This window comes from Xenopus tropicalis, chromosome 5, assembly GCF_000004195.4.
Source record: "Xenopus tropicalis strain Nigerian chromosome 5, UCB_Xtro_10.0, whole genome shotgun sequence".
Lineage (NCBI taxonomy): Eukaryota > Metazoa > Chordata > Amphibia > Anura > Pipidae > Xenopus > Xenopus tropicalis.
This window is the reverse complement of record NC_030681.2, coordinates 154,364,561-154,379,054: the sequence shown is the minus strand read 5'-3', so window position 1 is coordinate 154,379,054 and position 14,494 is coordinate 154,364,561. Positions and strand designations below refer to the sequence as shown.

Below are 14,494 nucleotides of genomic sequence, written 5' to 3'. Positions count from 1 at the left end.
CCTCTCTGAAGGGTCTCCCTCCTCAATATTCAGCCTTCACTGACGTCTTTTCTAAAAGGGCGGCTGAATCACTCCCTGCACATAGACCCTATGACTGTGCAATTGAATTAGCTCCTGGGGCTGTTCCTCCTAAAGGTAGAACCTTTCCTCTTTCTCAAGCAATGGAAGAATAGATTAAGGAGAATTTGGAAAGGGGGTTCATTAGACTGTCCTCTTCCCCTGAACTTAAAATTTTGAATACTTTTCATGTCTCTCTCTTTTAAAGCCTGCCAGGGTAGTTCACCAGCATTCTCCTCCTGTCAGGACCTGCCTGTACTCGAACTCTGTTAGGCAGGTTCTGCATTACCTCACTGAGCCACTGGAGACCTTGGCCCTAAACATTATGTTCACCCCTCTTCACTTCATTGTTCATGCTCACCTCCTCCTCCCTTAGTAAGCCCAGGGGGTTGCAATTCGACAATTAATGGGCTTTATAAGCCAGTTAGAAGCAACCCCTGGTTGCTTGATCATTAAGCCCTTTTTGTGATCCTGTGACCGTACCTGCCTGATTCCTGCCTGGTTCCTGCCCCTGTTCCTGCCTGACTCCTGCCCGTGTTCCTGCCTGATTCCTGCCCGTGTCCTGCCTGATTCCTGCCCGTGTTCCTGCCGTATTCCTGCTGGTTCCGTTCTCTTCACCCCGTTCCTCGTCTCCTGTTCCTGACCTCTGTTGGATCTCCCGGTATTGACCTCGGCCTGTTTATTTGACTTCTCCCTATCTTCAGCCTGCCCCTGACCACTGCCTGTTATTCGGACCCTCCTTGCTTACTGCCAGTCCAGACCCTCTGCCTACTTTACGGACTTGTATTGTATGCCGCCTGCCTCTGACCACTGGCCCGTTGTATGGACTTTGTATTTCTTTTGCTCAATCCTCATAATAAATTATGTCTCAGCATCTCAACATGCTTTCTACTTATCAACAAGCAAAGTACCCTTTATATCCGTATTACACAGCATATAGGCTCCTACCTGCCAGCCACCCACCTGTGGCTGTACCTGACACCTCCTTCTCCAGTTGTGGTAGATGGTCAACCTGAATATGAGATACAAAGAATTGTTGATTCACGTATTTCTAGGGGAGGGTTACAGTATCTTGAACACTGGAGAGGATATGGCTCTGAAGATGGGTCTTGGGTTTCTGCTGCTGATGTCAAGGCTGGACTCTTCACTACACTGGACAGCATAGACCACATTACTTTTCATGTGCTTGGGTGTAGGGTCTTTAGGGTGCACCAGCTTCTGTCTCAGGGTGTTGCTGGGTTTGAAAAACACAGGAATGCGATGTTTGTTGAAAATTCTCCTAAGTTTTTCTGATGTTCCAGCGACATATGGGATGACTATGTTGCTTCACCTGCTGTGTTCACATTGTGTTGGCCATGAAGATACACACACGTCAAAATACAAATAAATACAAGCAATGTAAGATATTTAGGGCTTTCTCTGACTTTTAATAGTAAATAATAGTTCATGGTCAGATCTCAGTCTGAGCACAATATATTTTAGTAGAGTTGCACACTGCAAGTCCTGCGGGTCTGGCTAAATCAGTTTTCTTGGACAGAAGGAATTATTCAGAAACAAAAACATCAATATATTATATTCAGGAGGCCAAAAAAAAACCCCAAACTAAACATTTTCAGAAAACTTTTGTTGAGTGTTAATGTAAAGTCCTTATGGGATCTGATACATGGACTCACCATATAATGATATATTTTGTGCAAATTGTGCTATTGTATTCCTAGGAAATGACCTACATTTTGTTAAAAACAGGAATATCCTATAAAATAAACATTGTTTAGAGTTTCCCAAAATTCCCTTGGGAGAAATAGTTATCAAGTCTTTACACACAAATATGTCCGTGTCTCTGTCATATCTTGGGTCTCCAGCCCTTAATGAACTGCATGATCTTTTTCACCTGGAGTTTGGTCAGTTTGAAGTCGTCGGACAAGATTTCCTCCGTCAGCTGAACAAAGATGCTGCCGTCTATTCGCTCTCGCACAAAAAACGTCACAACATCCTCCGAGAGGCCGATAAACCTCAGGCATCTGGAAACTTCTTCCACTGACAGAGCAGACAGATCAGGTGGAGGGTTCCATGTCAGAAGATCCCCAGGGAGTCTAGGAACACCAGGGGTGTGAGAAGATGAGGTGTCCATGTTGCTCCTAGAGGGCATTGGTGGCACCTCTATGACCCCTTGTGTAAGATACACTCTTGTGACTCCTCCTTCTGCTCCCCTCAGAATAGTAGGAGATAGAGGGGTTGTGCTCCTAATAACAATCTTATCAGTCTCAAACCCTTTTGTAGGTCTAGGAGGAGGTGGTGGACATGTGGCTGTTCCTCCAGTTTTAAAAACGGGGTCGGGCACAAAACGCACCTCTGATCCTATGGAGACAGAATCGGGTGAGGTGGTCTGGCTGTGGCTTATGTCAAATGGGTCAAGGGCCTCCGAGGCAGAAGAAGAAGGGGATTTTTGGTGGTCGAGGGGATCCAGCCAATCCGCAGAGGATGAGGGAGTGGAAGAAAAGGAAGGGTTGGCAAATGGGTTGAGTGCTCCAAATGGTGCAAAGCGTTTTTGAGTCTGTGGGGGCTTTAGCCGAGGGCAGCTGTAGTAGGTCTTTATCGTAGTGTCTGTGCTTAGCAATGGAGTAGAACGCCCACTGGCCACACTAGGACCAGTATCTGCATAGGCCCAGGAGTCTGACCAGGAGGTCTGTGTGGGCTGGGCAGTAGAGGCCATGGTCCCTGACATCTGGCGGTTGGACGCATCCCCAGCCTTGCAGTCTCCCCATGTGCATGGATAGCAGTACAGCGAATAGGAGTCTGGGGAAGGAGAGCAGCTTCCACTGCGAGTCCCTGATCTGTGTGGGGAGAAAAAAACAAAGGATCAGATTTTATGTTCAAACAAAGGCCCTTCTGGCTGGAGTTTCTAGAAATGTCCCTAAATTTACACATATTGTAGTAACCTTATCCAACTGGCTATTGGTTAATCTTGGCCTATAACATCCCTGTAAATATTAGTCTAATAAGCTACAAGCTAGCCGGTTCCTGCAGATAGTCGTAGGTTCTGATTGGTTATAGGCAAGTGTAGCCCTGTGAATGTTTGACTACTCCATTGGCTACAGGCTGACCAGGCTAATGTTCTGACTGGCTGAAGGCTGCTCTATTTGCCGCAAGCAGTCTTTAGTATTTACTTAGGTGCCTATTGATAAATAATTGCAAAAAAAATTGTCAAATTTGTCAAATTCCCCTACTTTGTGTGAAAACTATGATTTGGCACAAAAGTTCCATTTCTAATATAGCATTAAAGCTCATTTTTTTAATTTCGTCAACATTTTCAGAGACTTTTTGTAGAAGAAAACAATTTCGACACTCGGGGTGAAAACATTGCTTCTTATTGGAAGCTAAAAAGTTTGTTTTTGCTGAAATCGTTGAAATGAATAAACAAAATTTTCCAACTTTTTGAAACTTTTGACCAGTTCATGAAATGTTAGAAAAGTAACAAGATTTCAGAAATACAATTTCAAAAAATGGAGCACTCTTAGATGTGTTATAAACAGGCAACTCCACTTATTAAACTGATCTGAGAAACCTCGTGCCTCCCAGTCATGATATCCCAGAATCCTTAGTGGAAACCCAGTGCTCATTATCTTCATCTCATGCCCCTCAAGGGCCTGCACTTCTCTATCATCCAAATGGGAAGGGGAACGTCACATATTTCAGGGCAGAATTATATGAATGAATATGAGTCCAAAGGTATGGCAAAACATTGCCACCATCTCTTATACCCATAGTATACCATGGCCACAACCTTAAGTCTCAACCATGAAGCCTTCTAGAAGAAGAAGGTTCAGCTCCATAATAAATCCATTTCTGTGACTTACATGTCATGGAGGCCAGAGGAGTAATAGGACAGGCTTGGGTTGGGGGAATGAGTTGATGACAGCTTGGTCTTCGGTAAGCGAGGTGGGACCGGTGGGCTAGAATTGGAGAATGTTCTGTCTCCACGGGGGGGTACAGGAGGTGCATTCAGAAGGCGGCATTCTTCCCTCACCTGTTAGAAACCAAAAATATCATGTTCAGCTGGTTATTATGAGAGAGGAACATTGCTGGTTTGGATCCTAACTAAAGTCCCAATAACATATATTCTAGAAGTTTCTACTGCATTGGATGTAGGATATATAGAATCTTTGCAATAAGAAATCTGTGTACATCAGTACAAAAGCTTCCTAGCTCTCCCACCCCAATACATTATTCTGTTTAGGCCTCATCAGGGTGGAGGGGTACAAATCTAGGAATGTCTACACCATGATGGTTTGGTTACATCTGGAGAACATCCAAGGGATACAGGCTGGATATAAAAGATAGAGGGCTTTATTTAGTAGTAAAGGTTGGTGGAATGCTCTAGGTTTTTGCTGATGATCCTGGCACGGAGAGCTGAGGGCAACTTGGACTTCACAAGTTCAGGCTGTGAACCAGGCCCTTCACCTCCATATGATAAGCACAAAGCCATCACCATGCCAGGATATACCATATTGACGCCAAATGGTCCAATGTATATACTTTATGTGTGGAATTTATATGGATGCAAATTTGCACTTAGCCCAGAAATACTCAAGGTGCATTGAGCAAAGTGCAATTGCCATATTTTTTCCCCATAATGCAGCATTTTTCCAAGGATTCCAGCTTTATCATGCTTGTCACAAGGGTTGCACCTAACACCTTTACGGCCAATGGATCATGTGACCGAAGATATGTGCCCTGATAGGCTGATTTACACAATGGGGAGTCTGCCGCTAATGGACTAACTGGACATCTTCATAATCCCAACTGAGATATAAGTTACCAACAGTAAATGTGACAGTTAGCAGAAAGACTTCACGTCACCAACATTTGCCCTTTAGTAATGAAGAGCAGCGATGAGTGAATCTGTCCCGTTTTGGTAAAAAAATTCCTGAAACTGCTGAAAAATATACATTTTTTTGCCCATGATGAAATGTGGAATCCGTGCTTGGCCAATATATTTGCCCATCAGAAATGAAGCAACTACGAGAATATTAATAAATAAAGTCATAGGTGAGTGTTTATTGCTCCTCTGAATCTCCATAGCTAATTGGCTAAGGTCTAGGAACCCAGAACCTGGGGTGTCATTATGTCCATTATGACTCCTGACTACCATAACTGCCCCTATTGATGGTTGTCATGGATACCTTCTGGTTGCTAATGCCTGAGAATAGAGTTTCTACTGTGCCATGTGTGTTGTTCATCAAAATTTAATTGGAAGTTGTACCGGGGCAGGGTCTTGTTGGAATTTACTCAATAATAAGAAAGTATTCAGAGTATTTAGAACTCTCTCTACGACCCTCTTGGATTTATGTCGTTAAATGTTGCCAATGGTCAGACTCTCTCCCTTTCCCATTCTAGACTCATTGGGACTATCAGCCTTGGGCCTAGGAGCCCTTCCAATACAAATATGTTTCATTGACAAACACAAATATAACATAATATACCTATAAAACCTCGAGAACAAATAATGCAATAAATGATTCATCATTGGTGCTTAAGGGCCATTGCACTTTATATTTTTTTATATATTTATTATATGGAAATGGTGAATGTTTAGTTAATTTCCTCTTGTGTTGGTTTATGAAGATGTTATTAAGCTCAGATTCAGATCTGTTACAAACCAGGGGCCCCCAACCCAACCAGGCAAATGTAAAAAGACTTGGAGAGCAACACAAGCACCATAAAAGTTCATGGAGGAGCCAAATAAGGGCTGTGATTGGCTATTAGGCAGCCTCTATGCACCCTATCAGCTTACAGGGGCTTTATTTGGTAGGAAATCTTGTTTTTATTCGACCAAAACTTGCCCCCAAGTCAGGAATTCAAAAATAACTCCCTGGTTTGGGGGCACTGAGAGCAACATCCAAGGGATTGGGGAGCAACATGTTCCCCCCGAGCCACTGGTTGGGGATCACTGGTATAGACAGTCAGCTCCTATAGCAAATACTATACATTTACGCTTTAATAAAGGACCTTTTTATTACTAAGATACTGAATGGAGCAACTGTACTGTCAGTCCGTTTAATGGAATCAGGTTTATACATTTACTGCATTTCATATCAGGCTATTGAGGACCCAAGTAGAAATTTTACACTGGGTCAAAAAGACACTCGGTTTCAGAAGAGCAAACTGCTGCTTTTATACATATAAGGGGGCCCAGCCTGAAGGCCAGTTAGGGGGGATTTGGGGTGAGTGCTTATTTGTGCCCTGGGTACCCCTGGAACTATAGCAGGGTGACTGTTACCCCAATGTTTTTATATATCTGTAACCTTGTTATGGGCTAAGGGGGCCCAGCCTGAAGGCCAGTTAGGGGGGGATTTGGGGTGAGTGCTTATTTGTGCCCTGGGTACCCCTGGAACTATAGCGGGGTGACTGTTACCCCAATGTTTCTATATATCTGTAACCTTGTTATGGGCTAAGGGGGCCCAGCCTGAAGGCCAGTTAGGGGGGGATTTGGGGTGAGTGCTTATTTGTGCCCTGGGTACCCCTGGAACTATAGCGGGGTGACTGTTACCCCAATGTTTCTATATATCTGTAACCTTGTTATGGGCTAAGGGGGCCCAGCCTGAAGGCCAGTTAGGGGGGATTTGGGGTGAGTGCTTATTTGTGCCCTGGGTACCCCTGGAACTATAGCGGGGTGACTGTTACCCCAATGTTTCTATATATCTGTAACCTTGTTATGGGCTAAGGGGGCCCAGCCTGAAGGCCAGTTAGGGGGGATTTGGGGTGAGTGCTTATTTGTGCCCTGGGTACCCCTGGAACTATAGCGGGGTGACTGTTACCCCAATGTTTCTATATATCTGTAACCTTGTTATGGGCTAAGGGGGCCCAGCCTGAAGGCCAGTTAGGGGGGGATTTGGGGTGAGTGCTTATTTGTGCCCTGGGTACCCCTGGAACTATAGCGGGGTGACTGTTACCCCAATGTTTCTATATATCTGTAACCTTGTTATGGGCTAAGGGGGCCCAGCCTGAAGGCCAGTTAGGGGGGGATTTGGGGTGAGTGCTTATTTGTGCCCTGGGTACCCCTGGAACTATAGCAGGGTGACTGTTACCCCAATGTTTCTATATATCTGTAACCTTGTTATGGGCTAAGGGGGCCCAGCCTGAAGGCCAGTTAGGGGGGATTTGGGGTGAGTGCTTATTTGTGCCCTGGGTACCCCTGGAACTATAGCGGGGTGACTGTTACCCCAATGTTTCTATATATCTGTAACCTTGTTATGGGCTAAGGGGGCCCAGCCTGAAGGCCAGTTAGGGGGGGATTTGGGGTGAGTGCTTATTTGTGCCCTGGGTACCCCTGGAACTATAGCAGGGTGACTGTTACCCCAATGTTTCAATATATCTGTAACCTTGTTATGGGCTAAGGGGGCCCAGCCTGAAGGCCAGTTAGGGGGGGATTTGGGGTGAGTGCTTATTTGTGCCCTTGGTACCCCTGGAACTATAGCGGGGTGACTGTTACCCCAATGTTTCTATATATCTGTAACCTTGTTATGGGCTAAGGGGGCCCAGCCTGAAGGCCAGTTAGGGGGGGATTTGGGGTGAGTGCTTATTTGTGCCCTGGGTACCCCTGGAACTATAGCGGGGTGACTGTTACCCCAATGTTTCTATATATCTGTAACCTTGTTATGGGCTAGGGGGGCCCAGCCTGAAGGCCAGTTAGGGGGGGATTTGGGGTGAGTGCTTATTTGTGCCCTGGGTACCCCTGGAACTGTAGCGGGGTGACTGTTACCCCAATGTTTCTATATATCTGTAACCTTGTTATGGGCTAAGGGGGCCCAGCCTGAAGGCCAGTTAGGGGGGGATTTGGGGTGAGTGCTTATTTGTGCCCTGGGTACCCCTGGAACTATAGCGGGGTGACTGTTACCCCAATGTTTCTATATATCTGTAACCTTGTTATGGGCTAAGGGGGCCCAGCCTGAAGGCCAGTTAGGGGGGGATTTGGGGTGAGTGCTTATTTGTGCCCTGGGTACCCCTGGAACTATAGCGGGGTGACTGTTACCCCAATGTTTCTATATATCTGTAACCTTGTTATGGGCTAAGGGGGCCCAGCCTGAAGGCCAGTTAGGGGGGGATTTGGGGTGAGTGCTTATTTGTGCCCTGGGAACCCCTGGAACTGTAGCGGGGTGACTGTTACCCCAATGTTTCTATATATCTGTAACCTTGTTATGGGCTAAGGGGGCCCAGCCTGAAGGCCAGTTAGGGGGGGATTTGGGGTGAGTGCTTATTTGTGCCCTGGGTACCCCTGGAACTATAGCGGGGTGACTGTTACCCCAATGTTTCTATATATCTGTAACCTTGTTATGGGCTAAGGGGGCCCAGCCTGAAGGCCAGTTAGGGGGGGATTTGGGGTGAGTGCTTATTTGTGCCCTGGGTACCCCTGGAACTATAGCGGGGTGACTGTTACCCCAATGTTTCTATATATCTGTAACCTTGTTATGGGCTAAGGGGGCCCAGCCTGAAGGCCAGATAGGGGGGGGATTTGGGGTGAGTGCTTATTTGTGCCCTGGGTACCCCTGGAACTATAGCAGGGTGACTGTTACCCCAATGTTTCTATATATCTGTAACCTTGTTATGGGCTAAGGGGGCCCAGCCTGAAGGCCAGTTAGGGGGGATTTGGGGTGAGTGCTTATTTGTGCCCTGGGAACCCCTGGAACTATACGGGGTGACTCAATAAATTTGACTCAGAGAGTAGTTACTCAATTAATAAATGTCAAAATACAATATTCCCTTAGGTAGGTCTGATTAATGGGAACTTACTGCCTCTGATTTGGGGGGCACTGGAGGAGGCGATTCAGTCCTTTTTTCATCAACAATTAAGGCTGGTGGAGTAGGTGAACTGCTTTTCCCCTCTAAGGCCGTAGATGAGGTTACAAAAGAAATGAGGTCCTGCTGGACCTTGTTGCCACATTCTAAACCAAGAGGTTTGCTGCTGGGTTCAGAATAATTCTCAGAGTTTTGATTGGTCCAGAGTTCTTCATATGGGATCTCCACTTGTTCCTGAGTCCTAAAATCTTGCTCCACCCAATCAGGAGTCATGTACTCCCTGTCTTCTGAGTCTGAAGAAGAAGCCATGCCTGGGTGCTGACAGTCCTGGCCGCTGTGCTCCTCTGGGAGGGCTCCGCTGTAGACGCACAGGGATAAACGTTGGAGGCCTTGGCTGAGCTCCTCCCGGGTGTAGTTGATGGAACCGGCGGAGAAACCCTGGAGGCAGACTCTGATCTTTCTAGGACTGGCACACTCCTCTGCAAAGTCTGTCTTGGTCTCTCGGACAGCCTTGGAGTAGTCGTCCGGGTTGAAGCGATGTTCTTGGCAAAAATTAGCGCAATCCCTTACCAGCTTGTCAAAGTGAGGGTCTCCACAAAGTAGTCCCTCCGGGAGAGAGAAGCGGGGCATGTCAGTGAGAAGCAGAAAGTGGAAGGGTTTCACCTCTTCCTTCCGCAGGAGGCAACACAACACCACGGTCTTGGAGATGATGCTCACCAACTTGTAGCGGTGGCCCTCCCGGATGACGTGAAGGTCATAATGGTTCCTGGCCGGACGGGTGGGAACCACCACATTAACGGGTAAGCGCACCTTCTCGATGATGCTCCGGATAGTGTGCTCCCCCTCCTGCATCTGTAGCTCTAGGGGGCTGCGAGTGCTGAAACTGCCCTTGCACTGGAACGGGAGGCTCAGGCTCTCATTGGTGCGGTGATTCATGCAGATCAGACACGGCATCTTTCCCTTCACTTGCTTGCCCAGCGTGCCCGCTTTGCCCAACTTCTTCAGGATGGTATTGAAGCGCGACTTTTCCTTCACCGTCTTGGCACAGAGTATTTCCGCCTGGCCCATCAGGGTCAGCTCATCCCCAGTGTTCAGAGTAAAGTTATAAACCTCACTGTCTTCACTGAATTCCCCTGAGACCACCTAGAACCGAAAGAGAAGAAATGAGACAATGCATCAAACTGGGACAGAACCCAACCACATTGAGCGGTAAGTAAGTCGATATTGCTGCTAATGGCTGGTAGCATTGGAAGGCTTAGAAATGATTATATACTAATGCAGGGGCCACATTGGCTCAGGGGCCACAGTGGCATTTAAAATTTGACAGACGGGCTGGGCCGGCGTTACGCCGTTTCTGCTCGTTAGTCCCCAGACGCCAAGTCTCGCGTGATGAGACTTGCAGGCTGGATTTAAAAAGACCAACGGGCCGGACGTGGCCCGCGGGCCGTAGTTTTCCCACCCCTGTACTAATGGGTGAGTGAAAACCAACTGACACATCTTGCCAATATTTAACCCTACGCTCTGGACTAACTGACACTTGTTGGCTAAGTGCCACCCCATGTTTATTTAAAAGTTGAACCATTAAGGGAAAGGTGCAATGATTTGGCATGGTGTTGGGTCTAGACCAGCCGCCCGGACACCAGGAAAAATCCCCGGCAGCCCAGAACCAACCTTGCCAGTGCTCCCCCTGCCCGACCGTTCCTCCCCTGACATGTTAAACTTACTTGCACTCAGGGGAGGATGTCTGGTGGGGGACCCTGCGGGGGAGTTAGGGGGGCCCCTGGGGGGGTGTTAGGGGATGTGGCTGGCGGGGGCACCTGCAGGGCCCCTGGGGTGGGAGCCCCAGTGGGCCCTGCACCCCCCAGTCCGACCCTGGCTAATGGGATATCTATAATCAATGCATGGAAGGAACCCACATTGCAGGGAACTCTGACCTTCTGACTGCCAAGTCTCTAGGTTGGTACCAGCTGGATCTTTATGGCAACTTGGGGTCCGGGCAGAAGATGTAGGAGTAATTATCTCTCTTTTCTGATACTCATTATTCTGTATTACTCCACTTGCGTTACATTCACATACACGTCTATATCAACATCTCAGTTTGGCGTAACTTGGTCACGTGGGGCTCCCCTGCATAATAATCTTCTAAGAGGGCCCGGCACAACCAGTACCTCCTCCGCGCACCCCCTCCCCCCCCCCCGACTGCACCACTATATTTAAGGGGGGACTAAGGTACAGCAGACCTGGGCCCCCCTCACGAATGCAGTATCTATCTATCTGTCTATCATCTATCTATCTATCTAATAGCTATATAATATGCAGTTGGGTCCAGGGTCGGACTGGGGGGTGCAGGGCCCACCGGGGCTGCCGCCCAGGGGCCCCGCACCCACCAAGGTGCCTCCTCCGGCTGCATCCCCCACCACGCACCCCTAACCCCCCCTGCAGGGGCTCCTGTCCGACGTCCTCCCCTGAACATAAATGTGAAACGCGTCAGGGGAGGACATCGGAGGTCAGAGAAAGCTGCAATAGGGTCAGGTCTGGGCCGCTGGGGCCCACTGGATGTCCCAGTGGCCCAGTCCAACCCTGGTTGGGTCATTTCCCTATGGGACCAAACTGTATATTATATCCTTATAAACGGTGCTTAGTGATGTCATCATAATAGTTTGGAAGTTACTGCAGCGGAACCCATCCATCTTCTAAAATAACATCAGACACGTTGCACCCAGAGGCAGCGCGGGGCTCACCTTGACGCTGAAGGTAATGGCTTCCATAACAAAGACACGGTCAGGGAAGACGCTGGCCACCTCCTCGACGCTGCTGAAATACTGCACTGGCTCTCGCACATCCCGGTCCTGGTCCAGGAGCTTGAACTTTCCTGGAATATAAGAATGGGTTGAGCTTTCAGTCACTGCTGCAAACAACTCACTCCTGCTGCAAAGTCCCCATCCGAGAGCAGGGCCTTTGGCTGTACCAGCGGGAATGATAAGGACTGAGGGAATTTGGGACAGTACTTTTTCCCCCCTTCCCCTGTAATATAATACAGATATCTGTGTAACTGCAAGTCTTTAGACCACTTGAAACCCAATCATTAGTTATTAGGGGGCTAAAATGAAAAGTAAATGCTGTTGTGCCAGAAACTAAAGATTCAGAATGCGCTTCCTATTTATTTCCACAAGAGGGCGAGAAAGAACACAAAACCAGCCTTTGGCCTATTCCCAATTATCTGCACTAGAGGGCGCTAAAGCTACGGATACAGTTCGGGCTGTTTAGGTCGCTGTCCTTCAGCACTAAAGCTCTCAGCAGCCAAATTCCATAAGAAACTGAAGGGAATGTACAGGTTTCAGCGCTGAGGATGCTGGGAATTGACAATGGGAATGCCACTAAAGACAGGGTGACAGCACAGAAATGACATGTTTATTCCCAATTTTGCTACTGCTCCTACTTGGTGTAGAACTGTTGCCCTAGTAGCAGTCACACATGGAGTCACATAGATTAACACATGGAGTCACACATGAAGCACCCCTCAGTAACATGAAGCAGACACAGGGGCGCAGCCATTATGCCCATTATGCCCATTATGCCCATTATGCCCATTATGCCCATGGTTGGCCGAGTGTTCAGACGCCCGACACAGAGACACTCGGTGAGACACAGAGACACTCGGTGAGACACAGAGACACTCGGTGAGACACAGAGACACTCGGTGAGACACAGAGACACTCGGTGAGACACAGAGACAGACAATACAATCAGCTAACGAGTTGCTTTGTGCACTAAACACTGTGTGGCTGTGGGACGGGGAGCCGGGGCAGAATAATAATTGCCCGCAGGGATGGGGGCGCCTGGGGCTCAGGGAAAGTCCCACACGAAGCCCGGTGACTCCATTCATTAGAGATAATTAGTCTGCAGTGACTCCTCCATGAACCCTCCGAGTGTCTGAATGGGACCGTTCAGCTTTGGTTCTGTGCCGCAGCCCATTCCCCTCATTGCCCCCCCCGGCGTCCCCCCTATTGTTACTGGGGTGTGTGGGTTCCCACGGGCCCCTCCCTCTCTCTATAGTCTGTATATATATATATATATATACGCGAGGGACCCCCAAGGCATGGGATGGTCAGATGGTCAGCGAGGGACCCCCAAGGCAAGGGATGGTCAGCGAGGGACCCCCAAGGCAAGGGATGGTCAGCGAGGGACCCCCAAGGCAAGGGATGGTCAGCGAGGGACCCCCGAGGCAAGGGATGGTCAGCGAGGGACCCCCGAGGCAAGGGATGGTCAGCGAGGGACCCCCGAGGCAAGGGATGGTCAGCGAGGGACCCCCGAGGCAAGGGATGGTCAGCGAGGGACCCCCAAGGCAAGGGATGGTCAGCGAGGGACCCCCAAGGCAATTTAAATGGCCAATGAGACTCCTATAGAGGAAATGACATTGGTACTTGTGTATTGGACCTGGTACTGCTGCTTTACAGACAGAGGAGGAGTCAGTGAATGTGAATCAGTACCTACCCCCCCCCCCCCCATTCTATTCACACAGCAGGCTCATTGTATGGGCCACTTGGCCCTGGGCCGACCCTCTCACTGCTAATGGGTAATATCACTATCTGCTATCTGGCAACTGGTTGCTAAGGGTTACAGTTCATGGTTTTACATAGGGAAAGCACTAGAGTGCAAGCTCCACTGGTTCACGTGTTGCAAAGGAAATGTCTCCACTGGGATGAACAGAACTTGCTGCTCTCCAGGAATAATATTGGGGGTCTCCACAATGAACTATAACTCACATCCGCGGAAATATTGGGCACCCTTGGCCAACAAGAGACCAACTGCAGGCAGAGAAGGTGCTTCGCTGAGTATCCAGTGTAATAGCTGCCCCATGGGTGCCCCAGGAAGGGGTTAATGACTTGTTTGTGCCCCAGGAAGGGGTTAATGACTTGTTTGTGCCCCGTCAGTCCCAGTTTAGTCAATTCCATGTCGATGGCTGTAACCAGCGATGGCAGCCGGTTGCTATTGATCAGCTCTTGTTTAATCATTGATTCGCCCTATCCCGGCTCCCAGAGGTCACCCACGTCCCATTTATAGGAGAAGCCTAATGGGAGTCAGTGGGAGGAGCCTCGGGGGCCCCAGGCCTGTAACTATAACAACTTGGAGGCAGTCATAGAGAGTCAATGGACAGCTAGGAATCATGGGTAGTTTGTTGCTAGGTGCCTTATTGCTCAGGGAAGTCCCTCTCGATGCCACAATGCCAGAGGTTGGGCAGGTAGGGGGCGTTATGATCCCTCTGCCCCCCTACGTCTGTGATTATGTTGCCCCACATCTTCTCTCTCTCTATGCTTAATAGTAATACAATAAATATACAATTTATCCAAAAAAAATTTTTAAAAATCTACCATATCAAAAGTACAGGGGTACCTCAGTGCTCCATGGTCCCTAAGCTCCTTCCCCTCAGGTCATTGGATGCTTCTCTGAAACATAATGTGTGACTCCACCTACCATTTGGATTACTATATGGTTTATTCCGGGCAGGGGGGCAGCATTCACACATGTATGGGGGCGGGGCTGACTCCTAAGTATTTGCTATAGGTGATTGCTGTTCCTTATGCTGAACCAATGTTTCCATATTTATCCCATTATGAGCCTGTGGGTGAGAAGAAAGTGG

The 14,494-nt window shown here is 48.4% G+C and overlaps 1 protein-coding gene across 1 annotated transcript in view; it reads right to left on the bottom strand.

Annotated features, from left to right (window-relative positions):
* Window positions 1–1,456: 1,456 nt before the first annotated feature.
* Window positions 1,457–14,494, bottom strand: part of garem2 (GRB2 associated regulator of MAPK1 subtype 2) — a 50,162-nt gene continuing 37,124 nt past the window's right edge. The window contains exons 3-6 of the mRNA XM_004914970.4: window positions 11,595–11,725; window positions 8,848–9,996; window positions 3,915–4,084; window positions 1,457–2,891 (exon numbers count right to left, since the gene is read on the bottom strand). Of these exons, the coding sequence (XP_004915027.2) occupies window positions 1,901–2,891; window positions 3,915–4,084; window positions 8,848–9,996; window positions 11,595–11,725 (2,441 nt within the window). The 3' untranslated portion in view covers window positions 1,457–1,900. The remainder of the gene's footprint in view (window positions 2,892–3,914; window positions 4,085–8,847; window positions 9,997–11,594; window positions 11,726–14,494) is intronic.